At 54.1% G+C, this 19,509-nt stretch overlaps 1 protein-coding gene across 2 annotated transcripts in view; it reads right to left on the reverse strand.

Annotated features, from left to right (window-relative positions):
• Positions 1-15,447, reverse strand: part of DCHS1 (dachsous cadherin-related 1) — a 43,514-nt gene extending 28,067 nt beyond the window's left edge. The window contains exons 1-2 of one of the 2 annotated variants that reach the window (XM_021538775.4): positions 15,263-15,447; positions 9,295-11,109 (exon numbers count right to left, since the gene is read on the reverse strand). In XM_021538775.4, coding sequence (XP_021394450.3) covers positions 9,295-11,046 — 1,752 coding nt within the window. In that variant the 5' untranslated portion in view covers positions 11,047-11,109; positions 15,263-15,447. The remainder of the gene's footprint in view (positions 1-9,294; positions 11,110-15,262) is intronic. The other variant, XM_085588167.1, reaches the window with a different exon arrangement.
• Positions 15,448-19,509: the final 4,062 nt, after the last annotated feature.

Raw genomic sequence — 19,509 nt, forward strand, 5'->3', positions numbered from 1 at the left:
AGTCTCACATCCCACCTTCAAAAAAGACAAAAGGATCATCTGAGGGTCTACATTCTCATCATCCACACTTTGGGCCCTAGGAGAATCTTGAAGTGAGTCTTCTAGCAAGTTTTAGGCCACATGAAAGATCCTGGAAGGGAAGAGCCATCATGGATTGCCCATCCTGTTTGCTCTCTGTGATGGAGTGATGGCATCTGGGGTCAAAGGGCTGACAGCTGTGGGTGACAGTTTTGACTGTAAGAAGGATTTTGGCACCTTTTCCCACTGTCCTCATATCCAAGGCAGGATGTTACAGTTTGGAGTGCTGGGCAATCAGGTGGGTGAAAGACAGGTTGAAAGACAGGCTGAAAGACAGGCTCTGGGGAGAGGTTCATGAGCAGTGCTGTGCCTGGGGGCTGTAATGAGCAAAAGGGTCTGGATGAAAGTGCCAGAAGAAATGCATCTTTTCTGTCAGACAATGGATGTAAATGAAAAGGCATATGCCCTTGAGATCAGGACATGTGTTAAGGAACCCAGGGATGACCCCAATGCTGTGTTTTGAAGACTTCGTGGACAGGTATAGAAGAGGCTGCTGCCATGGCAGGGTTTGGGGAACACATCTGGGCTACCTTCTGCTGAAATCATTCACTGATCGGTGTAATTACATAGGAATGCAGCTGTTGGCATCCAATTCCCAACTGGATTTGGATCTGGCAAGGGATGTCAATGTCAACACAAAGGGCTTCTATAAGTACATTGGTGACAAAAGGAAGGCTGGGTAAGCCCACAGCTGAAGGAGACCTGTTGACAAAGGACATGTAAAAGACAGGGGTACTTAATAAAAGACAGGGGTACTTAATGCCCTCTTTCCCTTACTCTCTACTAGTAAGATGGGTCTTCAGGAGCCTCAGGTCTCAGAGAACAGGGTGAAAGACATCATTGCCAGGCCCTTCACAATAATCTTTGCTGAGTCATCATGTTTGAGAGATGCCTGAAGACTGTGGGAAGGTAAATCTCTCCTATCTTCAAGAGTAAGGCAGGAGGACCCAGGTAACTACAAAACAATCAGCATCACCTTAATCCCAGGGAAACCAATGGAGCAGCTACTCCTGGAAACCATTTTTATGCATGGGAAGAACAAGAAAATCATCAGGAGTGGTGAGCATGGCTTCTCCTAAGGACAAATCATGCTTGATCCACATGATAAATGACTGGCCTGGTGGATGACAGAAAAGGAGTGGATATTGTCAACCTGAAGTGCACTAAATTCTTTGACACTCTCCCTCATGAGATCCTCATTCAGCTGAAAACCAGTTGAATGCCTCCTGTCCAGAGGGTGGTGGTCAGGGACACAATATCTGCTTGGAGGCCAGTAGCTAGCAGTGTGCCCCAGGAGTCAATCCTGCCCCAGTCCTGTTTGGCATCTTAATTAATGACCTGTTTGATGGTGCAGTGTGTTCCCTGAGCATGTTTGCTGATGATCCCAAATTGGGAGGAGTGGCTGATTTGCCAGAGGGTCATGCTTCATCTGAGGCAACCTTGAGAGGCTGCAGGGAGGGACAAAAGGCCTCCTAAAATTCATAAGGGACAGTGCACAGTTCTGTCCCAGGGAAGAAACAATTCCCTGTCCCAGCAGATGCTGGGGGCTGCACCACTGCAAAGCAGCTCAGCAGAGAGGCCCTCTGGGTCCCCACGGGTGCCAAGCTGAAGATGAGACAGCATTGTGCCCTTGCTGCAACGAAGGAGAATGGTGTCCTGGGCAGCATCAGGGTGAGTGTGGCCAGCAGGTCAAGGAGAGGATCCTGCCCCTCTCCTCAGCAGTAGTGAGGCCACAGCTGGAGCTGTGTACAGTACAGTACTCCTCTGCACTCCTATAGTATAGTACTGGCTCCCCAGTTCTGGAGAGAGATGGCCATACTGGAGAGAGTCCAGTGAAGGGCCACAAAGATGATGAAGGGACTGGAGCACCTCTCCTGTGACAAAAGACTGAGGGAGCTGGGATGGTTCAGCCTGGAGGAAGGGTGTCATTCATACAGGAAAGAGGGCAACACGAGGATGGATCCAGGCTCTTCTCAGTTGTGCCCAGTGTCAGCATCAGAGGGCATGGGCACACACTGGAACACAGGAGAGTCCCTCTGAAGATCAGGAAGCACTTTTCCTTTATGAGGTTTTCCAGGAAAGTGGGGATGTCCAGGGCAACCAACTCTGGATGGTGCTGCTTGTGCATGGGAGGGTTGTACTAGACTTTCTCAAGAGGTCCTTTCCAAACCCAACCATTCTGTGATCTCCAGCCAAAGACTCTCCTGAACACCCCAGTTCCCCATTGAGCTCAAATTGTTCCAAGAGAGCTGATTTGCTCCCCGTCCCTGCACAGCAGCCTTGACCACACCGGGCAGTAGCATCTGTTACCTGCCCCTCCTTTCCTGCAGGTGTGGTGAGAAGGCTTTGCTGGAGTGCCTTACAGCTGGGCAGAAGAGCATGCAGCGGGAGCGCTATGGCCACCACAGAGAAGAAGAGGACAACAAAGGAGAACAGCAAGGTGACTCAGGGTTAGGCAGCAAGAAACCAGAGCACCAGACTTTGAAAAGGAAGCGGGGTCCTGGCTAAGACTGCCTCTCCCCACTGCATGGAGAGCTGGGAGAGCAGTGATGGCTATTGAGGCCTTGCAAGTTCACACCCCCTCCCAGTACCTCAGCAAGACAGGAGGAACAAGTGGAGCCAAGGCACAACAGACTTCCTACATTTTCCCAGAGATGGTACAGTTCTCAGAAGTACAGCCCCACACCAAGGTCCCTCACCCTATGGGAGTCAAAGCTGCCCCTTCCTTTAGACCCATCTCAAGCACATCACCAGAGCCCCTTATACACATCTCCTGCTTTCACAGCCCTCCTGCTGACCTGTGCCCCAGCCCAGCCCACAGTGCTGTGAAGTGATGGAGCCTGCTCAGCAGCTCGGGCTCCATTCCTCAGCCATCCTCCCCACTCCAGCCAGCGCAGTCAGCAGGCAGGGAACTCATCTGGAGCCTGGCCATGGCTGGGGCTCTGCTGCACACATGTTGTGCTGTGGCTTTGGCAAACATCTGGCTCTGGGGCTCCCGCCCCTCTGAGTGACGGCTCTTGGTGGGAGAGGAGGGGAGGCTGGCGCCAGTGTGGTCAGCGATCCCACGCACGGCTCCCTGCGCCTGAGTGCGTGCCAGGCGTCCTGCCCTTCCAGCCCTGGCACAGCCACTGACCAGCTAAAAGTGGCCAGGGAGCAGCCACGCAGCTATTTCAGGAGCCATTCCTGTCTCCAGGGTTTTGTCTCAGCCTCCAGCACACCCGGGTCTCAGGGGAGGGAGCAGGGTCAGGGTTTGGCCCAGTGACAGTCCAGCACACGTGGCCAAGGCAAGGGTCAGACCCCATGGCTACCAGAACCCCCTGTCCAGGGAGCCCCAGTGCAGCTGCTGGCACTGCTGGCTCGCACTGCTGCGTCCCCAAGGCCCCAGACATGGGCAGGAGTCTGGCTGGTGGTCCCACAGCCAGGGCCTCCACACTGCCCAGAGCAGCTGTGACTGCCCCAGTCCTGGCATCCAAGGCCAGGCTGGATGGGGCTTGGAGCAACCTGGTTTAGTAGAAGATGTCCCTGCCCATGGAGGGCATGGAACAAGATGGGCTTTAAGGTCCCTTTCCACCCTTCTGTGATTCTATGACAGACACAGGCTGACAGAAACACATATAGTTGGGCATGGGGAGCAGGGGCTGCCCTGAGATGGGGTAAAGCCTTCGGTTCAGAGGGTGAGGGGAAGTGGGTTAACCACAGACACTGGCAGGGATGCAGGATGTGAATAGTGGGGCTAGGCAAGAGGTGAGAGAGCCTGGGAGTGCCCAGCACCCTTCTGGGAGCCCAGGGACCTCCAAGCACAGGAACAGACCAGGGCACAGACGGACTAGGAGTGACATTCTGCACCTGGGCTCCCAGGTGTCCTTGCTCTTCAAATGGCACCTGTAGCCAGGAGCTACAGGGCATTGGGAACCCCATAGAAGGTGCAGGAGTTGAACAGGACCTGGAAGCTGGGGAGCAGAAAGGGGCAGGGAATCCTGGAGCAGAGGAGGGCTGGGAAGAGTGCTCAAGGTAGGGGGCTTGAATGGGGCAGCCACACCACAGGGCAGAAATGGCAGGACCCTCAAGGCACTGAAGCAAGAACAACCCCAAGCCAAGGTATGGGGCTAGGTTTCAGCTATATGGAGCTCAGGCAGAGAGCGCTCAGAGAAGGTCTAATACAAAAAGATGAGACACAGATCAATAAGATGTGCAGGAGAGACTGGGCTGAGGTCAGCACAAGACTGAGCATGCCAGGCAGGGTGAGCCTAGGGAGCAAGGCCAGGATGGGGCCTCTAACATCAGGAGGACATGGAGCTGCTCCGTAGACAGGCTGCGTGAGATGGGGGTGTTCAACCTCAAAAAGACTCCAGGGAAACCTTAAAGTCCCTTCCAGTGCCTAAAGAGGCTCCAAGAGAGATGGAGAAGAACTTTGGACAAGGGCCTGGAGTGACAAGGCAAGGGGGAATGGCTTCACGCGGCCAGAGGACCAGGTTAGATGGCATGTTGGGAAGAAGTTCATCCCTGTCAGGGTGGGGAGGTCCTGACACAGGGTGCCCAGAGCAGCTGTGGCTGCTCCATCCCTGAAAGTGCCCAAGGCCAGGACTGGTCTAGTGGAAGGTGCCCCTGCCCATGGCAGGGTGTTGGAACTGGATGATCTTGAAGGTCCCTTCCCACCTAAAACCATTCTGGGATTCTACAGGGAGCAGGGAGAGGCTGTCATGTCCCAGGGGCTGTGCAGCTGGAGGAGAGCTGCCCTAGGTCACAGTAGCAAGGGTCCTGGGGGAGAAGGCAACTGCAGCTGGCACTGACCGAGGGCTGTGGGGAGAACAAGAGGGAGCAGAAACTGGGGTCCAAGGGGAGAGCATGCTGGTGACTGGGGCCACAGGAGAGAGGCAGAAGGACTGGCCCTTTGGAGGGCAGTATGTGTGGGTGGGGCTGTGGGTGGACATGGGTGAGTGAGCTGTGTGAGCAAGGGCAGTGGTAGAAAGAGGAGTTCTGTGGGGCCTGGAGCAGAAGCAGAGGTAAGGGAAAAGGGGCAGCTGTGAGGGGGCTGGGGATTGCACAGAGGAAGGAGGGAGCTGTTCAAGGGGGTTGGGAGGAGGAGCCGAGGATGGGGGGAGAGGAGTGCGAGGGGCTGGGGCCTCTCAGCTGCAGTGGAAAAGCTGCTGCAGCTCCAGGGGAAATGCTACTTGAATTAATCATGGCGCTGGCTGCTGTGCCAAGCCCAGGAGGAGGCTGCTGGCAGCGCAAGGAAATAACTTTCACAGGAATTTGGAACAAATGCAGCTCTTCTGGCGGTAACAACAGCACTCACCTCCCCCCACTACCCCTCCATGTACCAGCATCTCCTCCATGCCCACAGTCCTGTGTACCCCCAGATCCCCCCACATGGCAGCCTGCTCCTCAGGACCGTGATATTCTCCCTCCCCTTGTTCTTTCTCCCCAGCATGCTCCCAGGCATTTCCCCATCTTGCTTTGGAAAGTTTGTCTTCTTGTTTCTAAGGAGGGGGAAGCCTGTTCTATGTTGTGCAAAGGTCTGAAAAGAGGTTGATACTAAATCCCTTGCCCTAAGAACACAAATGCAGGCAGCAGTGCCCCCCTCCCTCCTACCACTTTCCTTGCCCGCAGTTGGTGAGCATTAGTCCTCGTGCTGCCCCAGGGTCTCTGCATGGCTACGTTCCGTGTCCCTGCACAGCCCCCTCCAGCTGCACAGCCAAGGATCAGGAACAGCCCTCCAGACTCTCTTGTGGTAATACAGTGTATGTGGCCTGGTGTAGCCTACAGCTCTTAATCCAAATCTCCCTCCTGGGGCATGACCCACGGGGATGTCCCAGTGCTGTGCATGTAGCATTGCCCATGAATGTCGCATGGAATCACAAACCAGAACCAGACACTCATCAGACTTATCCTCAAAACCACAGAGACTCTACATTAGGTGCATTGTTGGTCAGCTTTTAATTTCTGATGTTCCCAGCATTTGTGTACAGGTGCAAAGGCAGTATGTAAACCCTGGGTCCAAAATCATCAATACTGGATATATGCAAGAATCAATAATCCACCACTCCATGTCATTCAGATTGCTGTCCAATCAGCCCATGCTCAGCATATGGGGTTCACAGTTCTCTCTGCCAGAGCACAGACAATACTTGATTTAGCATGAGAAGTCAAAGTCTCAGAAAAACACTATCTGACCACGCATGCAGTGTGCTGGTACACAGTCAAATGTTTAAAACAAATTTAAACCAGCAGGGTGAATTTATACCAGAGCAGTGCTTCACATCATGGACCACAGCATTGGAACGGGGTCCAGTGCCCTAAAGCTTCTGCATCATCAGCTCATGGCGGCATAGAGTAGCAGGGCAGCCAGCTGAGGACCATCTCCTGCTCAATTTTCTGCTGTTCTCATGTTCACTGCTACCCTGGGCTCTGTCTCCACCAGTATTTCTTTCTCATCTCAGATTTGAACAGTGAGTTTGCTATTTCCTTTTGCTTCATGCTCAGTCTGCTACTGTGGGACCTGGCCCATAGTAAACACAAGTAATAAACAGAGAAGATGTTATGAGTTCCTTTTCCTTTCTCAGAAGCTCAGGCCAGCAACCTGCTCTGCTCATCCCTGTTCATACTCAGACACAAAGGCTGTCCCGGCAGACAGAATGGAGTCTGCAAGGGAGCAGATAATCTGTAGCAACTCTTCAGGTCTCTCCTGCTCACTCACAGGGACACCCTCCTTCCCCACCTTTCTGTCCTGTCCATGGAGAGTAGACATCCCTGTCTAAAAACAGGCTCCTCGCAGGGTCTTCTGGTTTAAAATGTGGCAAACTGACAAAGAAGCAAACCCACTGAGTTCTGTGCTAACCTGGGTGCCTGTCCTGTGCCCTGTACCTCATCTGGCAGGGCCTGCCCATGACGTGAGCACTCATGACCATTGTGTGGGTCCGGACAAAACCCAGACTTTGACAAAGATACTTAACTGTCCCGAGGCAGGATGAGCCCCAGTGCCTGGAAGCCATAGGGAGATAGAGTCAAGCAGGAGCAATAGCACAAAAGGCCGTCAGGGCAGCACACCTGACATGGGCAACTTTGTGGGGAACAGTGCTGGGCACTGGCCACCATGAGCCCTGGCAGCCGCTCTGAAGCCCTCCTGTTTGAGGCATCAGGGGTGGCCATGCCAGGCAGCTGTGCTCCAAGGCCAGGGCTCCCTGAGCTGGCTCTGCCCAGCTCCCAGACTCGGCTGGCTCCTGCTCCATCCTCGATCAAGCCATGGGCCTGGCCAGCCTCTTTTCCCATCCTCTCACATTTCCTGGCTCAGAGGAAGCAGCAGCAGATGTGTGAGCTGTTTGCTTTGTGCCGGGGCCGCGCGGGAGTTACCTGCGCTCAGCCCAGCCACGCGGTTTCCAAACGAAACACCAGCACTAAGCCAAAACCATCAAGATGGGGCCAAGACTTGGTCACTGCCGGCTGCCAGGCCAGCCCTGTCCCTGCGCAGCGCAGAGCCAGGTAGCCATGCACTGGACACTCGTGGGTGTGCCCGGGGCGCCCCAGCTCCTCTGCAGGGCGCGCTCCCTCCAGCCCGGCCCCACAGCCGCCGTCCGGAGCCCAGCCGCCATCTCCGATTGCATTTCCAGAACGCCTTCCCACACGGCAAGCGCTGAGCAGGAAGGCACGGACGAGGAAAGAGGGGGGCCTCCCTTCAGGGGCTGTGCACAGGCCTGGGGCTCCCATGCTCACGCCAGAACACACAGCACCTCTGCTCTGACCCTGGCCCTGACCCACCCCTGACCCCTTCCCCATCTCTGTCCCCAGCCCTGCCCCATCCCCACCCACCCCAGACTGGGACAGTGTGTAGTGTTGCCCTGCATAAACCAAACCCAAATCTCCCCTGACCTACATCTTCCTCCTCATCTTCCATTCACTCCTCCTGCCCATTCTTCCCCCTAATTCTCCCTTGACCCTTCCCCAAGCCCCCCTAATCTATGCCATCCTACACTTGCCCCACTCCACATGCCTTCTCTATTCCACACCTGGCCCTTACTCCCACCCAGTTCCTCTTTCCCGCCGCACTCCTACCCCCATTCCTGCACTCACTGCCCAAAACGCCCCTCTCCAGCACTCCCACCCCACACCATCAGTCACCTGCATGCACACACAAACCCCCCCACAGCCCATCCATCCTCCCCAGCCCACACTCACACCCCCATGCCCCTGCAGTGTACTCAGAGGGCACCCATAGACCATTCTTTCTTGCCACCTCCAGGGTGACCTAGAGGTCACCTGGCCGAATCACAGGACCTCCTCCAACCTTGTCTTATGGATCCCAGAATTTCTGTTCTTCCTTTCTCCTTGGGCCCCTCTCACCAGCCTGGCACCAGAGCTTCTCATAGTCCCAGACAGACAACCCAGGGCCCCACACCTCCAGCAAGGAAGTGCCCCCAGTGTCACTGGTGCTTGTCCCGATGGACAGCCTGGATGCTGCCATGGTTGTCACTGCCTCACTGCACCCCCACACCTGCCCTCACCCCAACTCAGGCAGGTGGCATCATCTGTCCCAGGAACCAGGGCTCCAGGGCCTGAGCTGCAGCAGAAACACCCAACACAGGGAACACAGAACACACAGAATCCCAATGGCATCACTAGTTCGTCACAGAGCTTTTGGAGGCCCAAAAGCTCTCCAGCCCCAGCTGCGACATCTTGCTACATCAAGGCTGATGCAGCAGCACGTGTTCCAGCTCATTAACTCATTGGTATAATTAATGCTAATGCTCACAACTAGCCTTACCAACACTGATAAACTTGGGCTAACGACCTCACAGGGGGAGAGGAAAGTTCGAAGCCTGGTACAGGCACTTACCCAGAGGCAATATCACTTTCCTTAGCCACAGTTTGAGTGTCCTGGCTGCAAGGTAGCTCCACACTGATGCAAGCAAGACCTGGCACAGCAGGACCCACCTCAAGAGAGGCCCACACCATGCTCTCCATGATGGGCAGCCTTGCGGTGTGCCCGGTGGCAGTGGCATTGCCCACTGCTTGCACAGAGAAAGGATATACACAACTTGGCCCCATTCTGGACTCACACCAAGGGTGGGGACCTCTGCTCTGGCATTCCTGCTGCAAACGCTGCCTGTCAAAGCCACAACGCCTGCAGCAAACATCCTGCACTGGCCGGTCTTCCACCCCAGGCTGCTCACAGCCCTGGCTGTGCCCCTGTCGAGCTCCGGCCTCAATACCTGTACCTACCTGCAAGAAGCAGGTCCCAACAGGGGTGTTCTCCTTCAGGGACACGTTGTAGAAGTTACTCTTAAACACTGGCTCATTGTCATTGACATCTTGCAAGGCCACATGCACCACAGCTGAGGAAGAGAGGGCAGGGGTTCCCCGGTCTGTGGCCAGCACAGTGAGCTGAGGCTGAGGATCCTTTTCATAATCCAGAGGGGCAGCAGTGGTGATGATGCCAGTGGCAGGGTCAATGGTAAACCAGCTGGAGTGGGTGTCACGGCCATGCAGAATGCTGTACCGCACTTCCCCGTTGGGACCCTGGTCCTTGTCACGAGCTGTCACCTGCAGGACAAAGCTGCCTGGGTACACCACCTCAGGGATGCTCTGCTTGTATTCCTGCTGGTCAAAGAGTGGGGGATTGTCATTAACATCCATCACCTGCAGCACAAAGGCTGATTCTGCCCGGAGCGGGGGTGTTCCTGAGTCCGTAGCTGTCACCCGCAGATCATAGGAGTCTCTTTCTTCCCGATCCAGAAGTTGGTCCACACAGATCAGATAGATTATGTTGTCCTTGGTAGTGAGGGCAAACTTGCCATCTCCTCCTTCCAGTGTGACATTAACGTTGGAATACTCTCCATAGTCCGGATCGGAAACAGAAATGCGTGCCACATACTGTCCAGGCTGGGCTCCCTCGGAGATCTGTGGGGAGCCATCCTCACTCAGAAAGATGATAGTCATGGTGGGCTGGTTGTCATTGTAGTCACGCACATGGATAGTGACAAAGGCTGTGGTGACCTCAGGATGGACAGCCTTATCCCTTGCCTGCACCACCAGCTCATGCACCTTCCTCACTTCATAGTCCAGACCCTTGTTGAGCTTGATGACTCCAGTCCGGGCATCAATGGTGAAGTACTGGTCAGGATCGCTCTGGCGTCGGTTGATCTCATAAATCACATCCCCATTGTCACCTTCATCTGCGTCAGAGGCAAAGACCTGCAGGATGCTGCTGCCAGGTTTCAGATTCTCTGAAATGAGTGTATGATAGCGGCTCTGGTTGAAGCTGGGGGCATTATCGTTGATGTCCTGAATGGACACATCCAGTGTCATCTGGGTGCTCCGGGGTGGAGAACCCCCATCGTAGGCTTCCAGCAGCAGTGAGTATGATGAACGGTTCTCCCGATCCAGAACGTTGCTGACCACCAGGTCCAAATATAGAACCCCGTTGGGTCCTCGACGTGTTTCCAGGCGGAAGGCCTGGCCCACATTCCCTCCCTTAATCATGTAGCCTTGTGTGTTCAGGAGGCCACTATCAGCATCAAAGGCCGGGTCCAAGGGAAACCTGCTGCCAATGGGTGTGTGCTCTGGTATCTGAAAGGTGCTGTGCTGTTTGGGAAACGCTGGGGCATGGTCATTGATGTCATTCACTTGGATGTTCACTTCTACCGTGATGCCCTCTGGGGTGACAGCAATGAAGCTGTAGTGGTCTCGAGTCTCCCGGTCCAGGACACGAGCTGTTTTGATGATCCCAGTATTCTCATCTATCCCCAAGTCAGTGGAGACGCCACTGCCCTCCTGTGCTGAGATGAAATACATGTAGGCACTAGTTTCAGGGGGTAGGCCAGCACTGATGTCCCCAATGATGGTGCCAGCCGGCTGCTCTTCATCTATTTGTAGATCCAGGGTGCCCAGGACAGCAGAGCCCATCCCTGCTCTCAAGCCCCCAAGAATAAGCAGCTCCAGCAGAAGCATTGTTGACCTCTTAATTTGCTCCATGGCTGGCAACTAGCAGAGCAGAGGGTGGCTTGATCTCCTTTGCAGAGTTCGCTTTAATCCTGCCTGGAATGCAGACCAGAGGATACTGGTTAAAAGGGAGCAAAGGAAGGACAGAAAACAGCCTGGAGAGGGAAGACCTGCCAAGTACCTGCTGCCCGATCACTATGTAACGCCTGTCTCTCACAAGAAGCAAATGTGACAATATGTCAGAGCCTGCCGAGAACAAAAGCCTGGGACAGCACCTGGAGTCAGCCCAGCAGCGGATACCTGACAGTGCACCGAGGAGAGCAGCTCGGACCCTGTCACAGAGGTGCTTCCTCCATCCTCAGGTGCTCTTCCCAAAGACTGCCTGCCTGGCAGCACTGGCATTAGGTGCCCCAGGGCAGCATGCTCCTGTGTCTTTTAACAGCTGAATGCTTCCTGTGAGGTTCAGAGCCCATCTGCAAGAGGACAGAAGTTTTTGGGCAAACAGCAGCCTTGCATCTATTCACCCTGAAAAAAGGTGGTCTCAAATTTCCAGATATCTCAGCGAGTCACTGGTTGAGACCCTAGCCCCCACCCCCCTCTCTCCCCAGAGGTGAGTCAGGACCTCAGGGACATAGGTGCCAAAACTCCACTAAGTGCAAATCTGGTGTCCCTCGGTAGGAGCGCAGAACTGGAGTGGGCTTCCATCCAGTGAACAATAAATCAAGAAGAATGTATTGCAAAGGATGTGCCCACGGCTGGGAATGCCCGGGATAAAATCAGACCATGCTCATTGTTTGGGCTGGCATGGAGATCTGTGGGTGCCCCAAGCCGGTACCATGGAGGGCGGTGGCAGTGCCATAGGAACGCAGCGACTCCCTCGGAGCTGCCAGCTGCTCCGTCCCACACCCTCCGCTGCTCACTCCCCTCCTTTGTCTCCTTCTCGCTGCTCCTTGCTGGCTCCGGCTCCTTCCCTCCCTTTCCCCGTAACTGCATTTCATTGCAGCAGTGGGGGAGGGACGCACAGCCAGCCGCAGCTCCTGCAGCACCGCAGCCGGACACGCAGACACGCCGGACACCCGCCCTGTGCCCGCAGGCTGCCAGCCCTGCACTGCCCTCCCCTCCTGAGAACAGCCGCAATAGCACAGCGGCCGAGGAGCTGCCGAGGAGCACCGACCCCGACACCCGCTCAGCCCCAGCGAACGAGCTTCGTGGTCTGCGGGGATGGCGGCAGCATGAGCTCACTCTTGGACTCTCTTGAAAGCGTTCGCTGCTGGGCCCATAACCACACTCAGGAGCCGCTCATGTCAGATGCAGGAGCAAGAACCTCCCTGTCTTGGGGGATGGAGGTGGCTGGCAATGCATAGTTTGGGGACTAAGAATATCAGCCCTTGACCAAAGAACTCCACGGCGGTGTTAACCCTTTCCAGGGCACATATGATGGTATTCTTGTGTCCCCTTTCCCACCTTGGATCAACTGTCTAGATTTTTTTTTCCTGTGTAAAGCCTGGGTTAGTGACAGAAACAAAATAATTTAAAAGTATCTTATACTCATAAAGAAATGTTTACTTCAGTGGGCATCTAGTCTGAGACCTATCCACACAGTCTGAGGTAAATCCACATGCTCTTCTTGCACCCAGCAGATGAGAACCCTCACAATATCCTAGGACCTTAAGTCAAAAGAAAATACTTCTGCATGCTGTGATTTGGAAATCTGCATGAGCTCTGTGGTCTAGACAGGTCTGCCTGTCTGTTGGAGCTAGCTTTAATTCCCCAGATGGAGGGGTAACTGCCTACCCCCAGAACAGGCAGTGCTGGAGGAATGGGGTCTGAGGTAGCTTCTCTGATGAGACTGCACCATTCCAATGGTGCTCCAGATGCTCAGGTCATGGGAAGGGCCAGGCCAGAGAGTTTAAAGCCTTGGCAGGAGCTTAAATTAAAAAAAAAAAAAAAAAAAAGTGTATAAAAGCAGGTAGAGGGCCAAGATTCCCTGGGGCAACCTCATTGACTAAGGACAGGATAGAGCTAACAGTTCTTGGTTCTTGGGTGGTGTCTGGAAGAAATCAGGGCATAGACATGGGGAAAAGCCCACCTGGTTCCATGAGTAATGTTGCCTTGAGAAGCCAGTGAGGCTTTATGGACTGCCGGAGGGGAAAAGAGAGACTTGAAAAGTGAATCTGGGGTGTGTGAAGAGCAGCTGAGAGCACTAGCACAACCAGGGAACAAAAGTTAGGATCCCTGGGCTGGAAAACTGGTGATGAAAGCCTATATAAGCTTATTAAGTTCTATCCTCCCCAGACAGAACTGAGTAGTTTCACAGCAAGTCTATCTTTCAGCAAAAGATGGAACTGAACCTTACTAGACTGCAGCAGTCAGAGGTACTAGACATCCTTGGTACCAGCAGACCCCTGTTACAATGGGGTCTGCAGGTTTGGGTCAGAGGGAAACAGCAGTGACCTCAGTGGATGCAGAGTCACAAAATCTGAACAGCTGCTTTCAGTTAGCAGAGCTCAGTGCGGGGCTGGCTTGGCTGGTCTGTGTAATGTGAGCCACACTGCCCTGCTCCCTCTCTGTCCCTCCCACCACCGGGCATCGAGATCCCTTGTGAAGAACGGCAGCAGGAGTCTCTGAAGAAAACTGCCAGGATGAGAATCTCTTCACATAGGTCTTTGAGGTCCAGAGCCATGGTGATGAGGTTGACAGGAAAGGCAGCTAAAATGGAGCGAGCTGCAACATCCATCTAAGCCTAAAGCTGACAGGCTGGGGCACCAGGAGAGCCCAGCCTACACGTAGCAGATGTGTGATATTTTGAAAGAAAAAAGATGTGGAATTACACTGGCACCACTCTGTGCAGCCTTGCCAGTGGCAGCTTGTGCCTTCTGTCAGCCATGAGAAAGGGGAAGTGGGCTCCCAGCAGCCCCAGCAGAGGAGCTGGAAAGACGGCACCCACTGTGCATGCCACAAACAGATGTCAGAGTGCTTGCTGTGCGAAGGCTCCATGAAAGCTGAAGATGCTGCTGATGCTATACCCTAGGTCTGACATGAGAGGCCATGACTTGTGTAATGATGTTTTTGAGAATCCAGTCTAGAAGAGGAAGCCTGTTTAATCTTTGCTGAGCACTGGTCACTGACCTGGAATATGCTCTCCTCCTGTACATTCACAGAGATTCTCTCTCTCTAGTTTCAGATAATCTGCCCTCAAAACCATGCACAGCCCTGACTTGCCTGCAGTGCAGCCTTGGGCTAACAACTCACTTCCAGCCTCTACTCAACCTACCACTACCTACAGCCACCTCCGTGCCTCCTGGCTCTCCTACCATCTCCCACCCGGGCCTGCAGGACCGTCACCCTTCTGCTCGCTCCCAGCCTGGCCACACAGCCTCATGACCCTCCGATATGGCCCCGGGCAGTCACAGCGGCGGTGGCACTCCTTTTCTTCGGATGCAGTTAAGTCCCCACTGCATCCTAATGAATCCCATTTTTGTGCCACACTGGGGCTCCCCGGGGACTCTCCTGTCTCTCAGAACGCATTCCCCACAAAGGAAAGTCTAATTAAATATTTTCGCGCCGGAGCCAATTCCCACAGTCCCAGTCTCGGGGCATCCCCGGGCTGCATCGGCCCCTGCCAGATTGTGCCCATGGCCGAGGCGCTGCGGGGCCTCGCCTGCTCCCTGTACACGGGAGCCCCCGGCTGTTGGGGCTCGCTCTCCCCCGAGCTCCGGCCTCCCGGGGCTCCCTGGCCGCCGGGCCCGGCGTCCGCTGCCGCTCCCTGCCCCCGTCCCTGGTGCTCCCGGACGTCCCGCACCAGGCGGCCTCGGTGCCGGCGTTCTGCCAGCCCCGCTCCCCGCTCCGCCCGGCGCCTCCACGGTTCCGCTGGGCGCCCTCCCCTCGGCGGGTTTGCCCTGCAGCGGCACCGTGAGCGCCGGTCCCGTGCCGTGCCGTGCCCGGTCCCGTGCCGTGCCGTGCCGTGCCCGGTCCCGTGCCGTGCCGTGCCGTGCCCGGTCCCGTGCCGTGCCGTGCCGCCCGGCAGCCGCCAGCGCCGGGGTCGCCAGCGAGCCCGGTCCGGCCGCGGGTCCGCGGTGTTGCGCCGCCTCGGGCGCGTCCCCCCGTTCTCCCCCGCCCCCCCAGCTCCATTGTCTCCGCCGCGCAGGCAGAACAAAGCGCCTGGTCCCGGTCCCGGTTCGGTCCCACCGTGCGACGATGCCACCGTGCGGGGCTCCGGCAGGGGCCGAGCCCCGGCGCTAGGACTTACACTGCGCGTCCCGTGCCGGCGGCGATCACATCCCGCAGGGTCCGGCCCCGCCACGACGTCCCGCAGCCTCCCCGCTGCTCCGGCACCAAGGTCTCTCCAGTACCGCCGGCCGCTCCAGTGCCCCGAGCGCTCCGGTGCTCCCCCGGTGCCGCGGCCGCCCCGGTGCGGCTGTGGCCCCGCGGAGCGCTTGGCGGCGGGTCGGCGCTCGCTCGGAGCTGGCTCGGCGCGAAGGCTCCTGCTGAAATCCGACCCAGCGCCGCCCTCAGCCCCCCGCTCCCTCCGCCGGCCCCCTCCCCGCCCCGTACCGGAGCGCGCCGGTGGAGCACGGCCTCAAGGCGGCCCCGGACGGGCGAGCGGGGATGCGGGCGGTGCGTCGGTATGGCCGGACTCCAAGGGGTCGGGGAGCAGGATGGGCACAGAGAGGGAGAAAGGGCTGGACCCGGGGTACAGAAGGATGGAAGGAAGCGCTGGGTGCCGGGAGCCGGAGAAAATGGGAAGGGGTTGGCAGGAGCCGGAGCAGGAGTGGGACGGGACCGGGCAGGGAGAGAGATGGGCAGGGGATGAAATGAGACTGTGGGCGACGCTGGGAGCATGTGGGGACATGATCACAGGCCACTCTTTCCTCTCTACTGCAGTTGCTTCTTCAGCACATAACCCAGAGCTCAAGTACCTGTGACCTGCCAACACCTTGACTCACATCAGGGTTCCTAAGGTCCAGGCAGGAAGATGTTCTCTCAATGCGCCTGTGCTACAAGGGGCTGGGGCTCCACCAGTCTATGCCAGGGAAAAAAAACAAGACTGATGATTGTCCAGGCATCTCCACCAGCAGCTGGCTCCTCAGCTCAGCTTGGCGACTTAGGCAGTTTTTCCTGCTCCAGAAAGGTCTCAGCAGTCTCTGTGTCTGTTAGAGCCATGCAGCCTCTAGGGCCAGTAACCACTGCTGGACCTTCTTTGATTTCTTAGTGGAGAAACTGCTGTTGACTAGGGTCTGTTGCTAAGATCTGCTAAAGGCCATGGCTCAGTGTGCTCTGAGATGGTCAGGTGGTCCTTACAATCTTGTGCTTGTTCCAATTTCAATAACTTCAGCCTTGACTTATCTATCATGTCTCTTATTTCTCTGACAGACCTTTAATGACATTTTGTGTAGAGTACAACAGTTCTCAATCCCCATGTGCAAGAAATCAGGCAAGGAAGGTGAGAGACTGACACAGCTGCGTCAGAACCTGCTGGTCAAACTAAAGAGCAAGATGGAAACTCACAGGCAGTGGAAACAGCAACAAGTGTCCCAAGAGGAGTATAGGGACCGTGCCCAGCTGTGTAGGGAAATTGTGAGGAAAGCTGGAGCTCACCTTGTTGAGAAATACAAACAATTGTAAAAGGAGTTTCTACAGGAATATCAGGCAGTAAAGAAATTTCAAAGACAGTGTACCCTGCTGATAAACATGACTGGCAAACTGGTAACAAGGGACAAGGAGAAGGCTGATGGGTTCAGCCATGTTGGGCAGGATCGTTGATCTGTTGGAGCATAGGAAGGCTCTGCAGAGGGGTCTGGACAGGCTGGATTGATGGGCTGATCAGCTGATGTATCACGTTCAACAAGGCCAAGTGCTGGGTTCTGGACTTGAATCACCACAACCTCAGGCAGCACTCCAGGCTGGGAAGAGAGTGTCTAGGAAGCTGGGAAAGGGGTGCTGGTTGTCAGTGGCTAAACATGAGACAGTATGTGCCAGGTGGGCAAGAAGGCTAAGGGCACCTTGCTTCTGTCAGCAATAGTGTAGCCAGCAGAACCAGGGCAAAAATTCCTCCCCTCTTCTCCACTCTGGAAAGACCCCAGCTGGAGCACTGCTCCCGGCTCTGGAATCCTCAGTACAGCAAAGACACAGACCTGTTGGATTGATCCAGAGAAGAGCCCCAAAAATGATCAGAGGTCTGGAGCACCTCTCCTGTGAGAACATGTTGAAAGAGTTTGGGTTCTTCAGCCTTGAGAGAGTGGGCTCTGGGGAGATCTTAGAGCCCCTTCCAGAACTTAGAGGGCCATTATGACAAAGATGGGGCCAGAGGTCAGACTTTTTAGCAGGGCATCTAATGACAGGATGTGATGGTTTAAAAACAAAACAAAACAAAACAAAACAAAACAAAAACAAACAAACAAAAAAAAACAACCAAAAAAACCCCAGTAGATTCAGCCTAGGTATAATGAAGAAATGTTTATGGTGAGGGTGGGGAAACACTCAAGATCAGGTTGAATGGTGCTCTGAGTCACCTGATGCAACAGAAGGTGTCCCTGCTCATTGCAGGGGCATTGGAGTAGGTGACCCTTAAAGGCTCCTCCAACCCATCCCATTCTATGATTCTATTATTCAAACATTACACTCACCTTTAAGAAAGGGAATAAGGAACTCAGAGAAATTACCAGTTTGTGAAGGTCATCACCACACCTGGAAAACTCAGGGACTGAATTGTCTCAGAATCCATTTCTGACCATATGGAGAACAAAGAGGCAATCAGGAATAGTCAGCACAGATTAAGCAAGCACGGATCATGCCTGAGCAGCCCATTAGCTTCTCTGACCAAATGATTGGCTGTATGGATGAAGGGATAGCAGTGGCTGCAAAGTGCTTTGACAGTGTTGACAGCTGCTCCCACTGAGTTTTAGTTTACAGCCTGAGGACACATGGTCCAAGTGAATGGAGCATTGGGTGGGCTGAAGACTGGTTGCACCTCTGGGCTGTAAGGGTAGTGATCAGTGACTCAATACAGAGGTGGTGCCTAGCAGCCAACAAAATATACCAAGCACTGATTTAGGAGCCAGTATTGTTCAGTCTTTGTTGATGCTCTGTGATAACAACGGAATACAAGACTCCATGAGATGACATCGAGGAGGTGACACTGTGAGGGGTCACTGATATATGGCTTTTTAGTCCAAAGAGGTGTCTAGAAACTCACAGAAAGAAATTAGCAGAAACCTCATGAAGTTCAATAAGGAGAAGTACAAAGTTCAGCATCTGAGTCAGAATAATCCCAAAAATGCTACAGGTTGGGAACCATCTGACTAAGTCACTAAACTGCATTAGGAGAATGGTCAGCAGCAGACTGACAGAAACAAGCATCCGCCTTGAACTGGGATATTGTGAAGTTATAACTAGAATCCACTGTACATTTTTGTCTCTCCCTGTTCATGAGAGATACTGAAAAACTGTAGGAAGTAGGTAGTGGTCTGGGACATCTGACCAATTTATAATAAGACACTGAAGAAGCTGGGGTACGTTGGTCTGGTGATGCTTCTACTGGTGAAGCAGTAGGGCTGTTTAACAGCATCTTGCTGCTGCCTCAAGGACAGGTTGCAAAGATGATGGAACCAAATGCAGACAGTAGCACAATAATAATGACCACACACCTTGAGAGATTCAGAGTGAAGAGTAGAGACTGTTTTTTTCGCTGGGAGAGTAGTGTAGCACTGGAAAAAGCTACTCATAGAGTAGTGAATCTCATCCCCTTGCAAGTTTCCAAGGCTGATCTGATCCATTATTGCTGATTGTCTTCACATTAAAAGTTGGATTATGCAATTTTGGACATCCCTGTCAACCACTGTCTACTATCTGATGAATTTAATTCAATTTCTGTTATGCTACCTTAATAATAGCTTTTTGCTTTTATGATGTCCCAGTCACCCTCTATACTCACAATGCCTCTTGACGTTGTGTCACTAAGCTACCTTATCCAAGTACTTTTTTTTCTGAGATCTTTACTGAAAAAAAAATTAAAAAGAGGATCTCTAAAACTGGCCTTGAAAAGAATTTCCACAAGCATAAAACTCCTAATTTACTATTTTTTTGCCTGTCTTTCACCTTTTAGAGCTTTCATACTAATATCTGTGTTCTTCAGTTTAGTAAATAATTTCTCATGTGTTACTATAGCACTGCAGTTCAGATAGTCTCCTCAACTGAAAGGTTGATCCTGGCCCGGAAAAAGTCACTTATCAAGGTGTCTAATGTGCTATTCTGGCATAATTTGGCAAAATTAATCACAGAACATGCTGAGTTGGAAAGCATCCACAAGGACCATCAAGACCAACTGCTGGGTTTGCAGAGCACCATCTCCAAGAGTCACACTATGTGCCTGACAGTGTTATCCAAATGCTCCTTGAAGCCTCTGTTAGGCTGGGTGCCATGACCACTGCCCTGGGTTCCAGTGCCCCACCATCCTCTGGCTGAAGGACCTTTCCCTACTATCCAAACTAAACCTCC

The sequence above is a fragment of the Lonchura striata genome, chromosome 1 (assembly GCF_050655825.1).
Source record: "Lonchura striata isolate lonStrDom1 chromosome 1, ASM5065582v1, whole genome shotgun sequence".
NCBI lineage: Eukaryota > Metazoa > Chordata > Aves > Passeriformes > Estrildidae > Lonchura > Lonchura striata.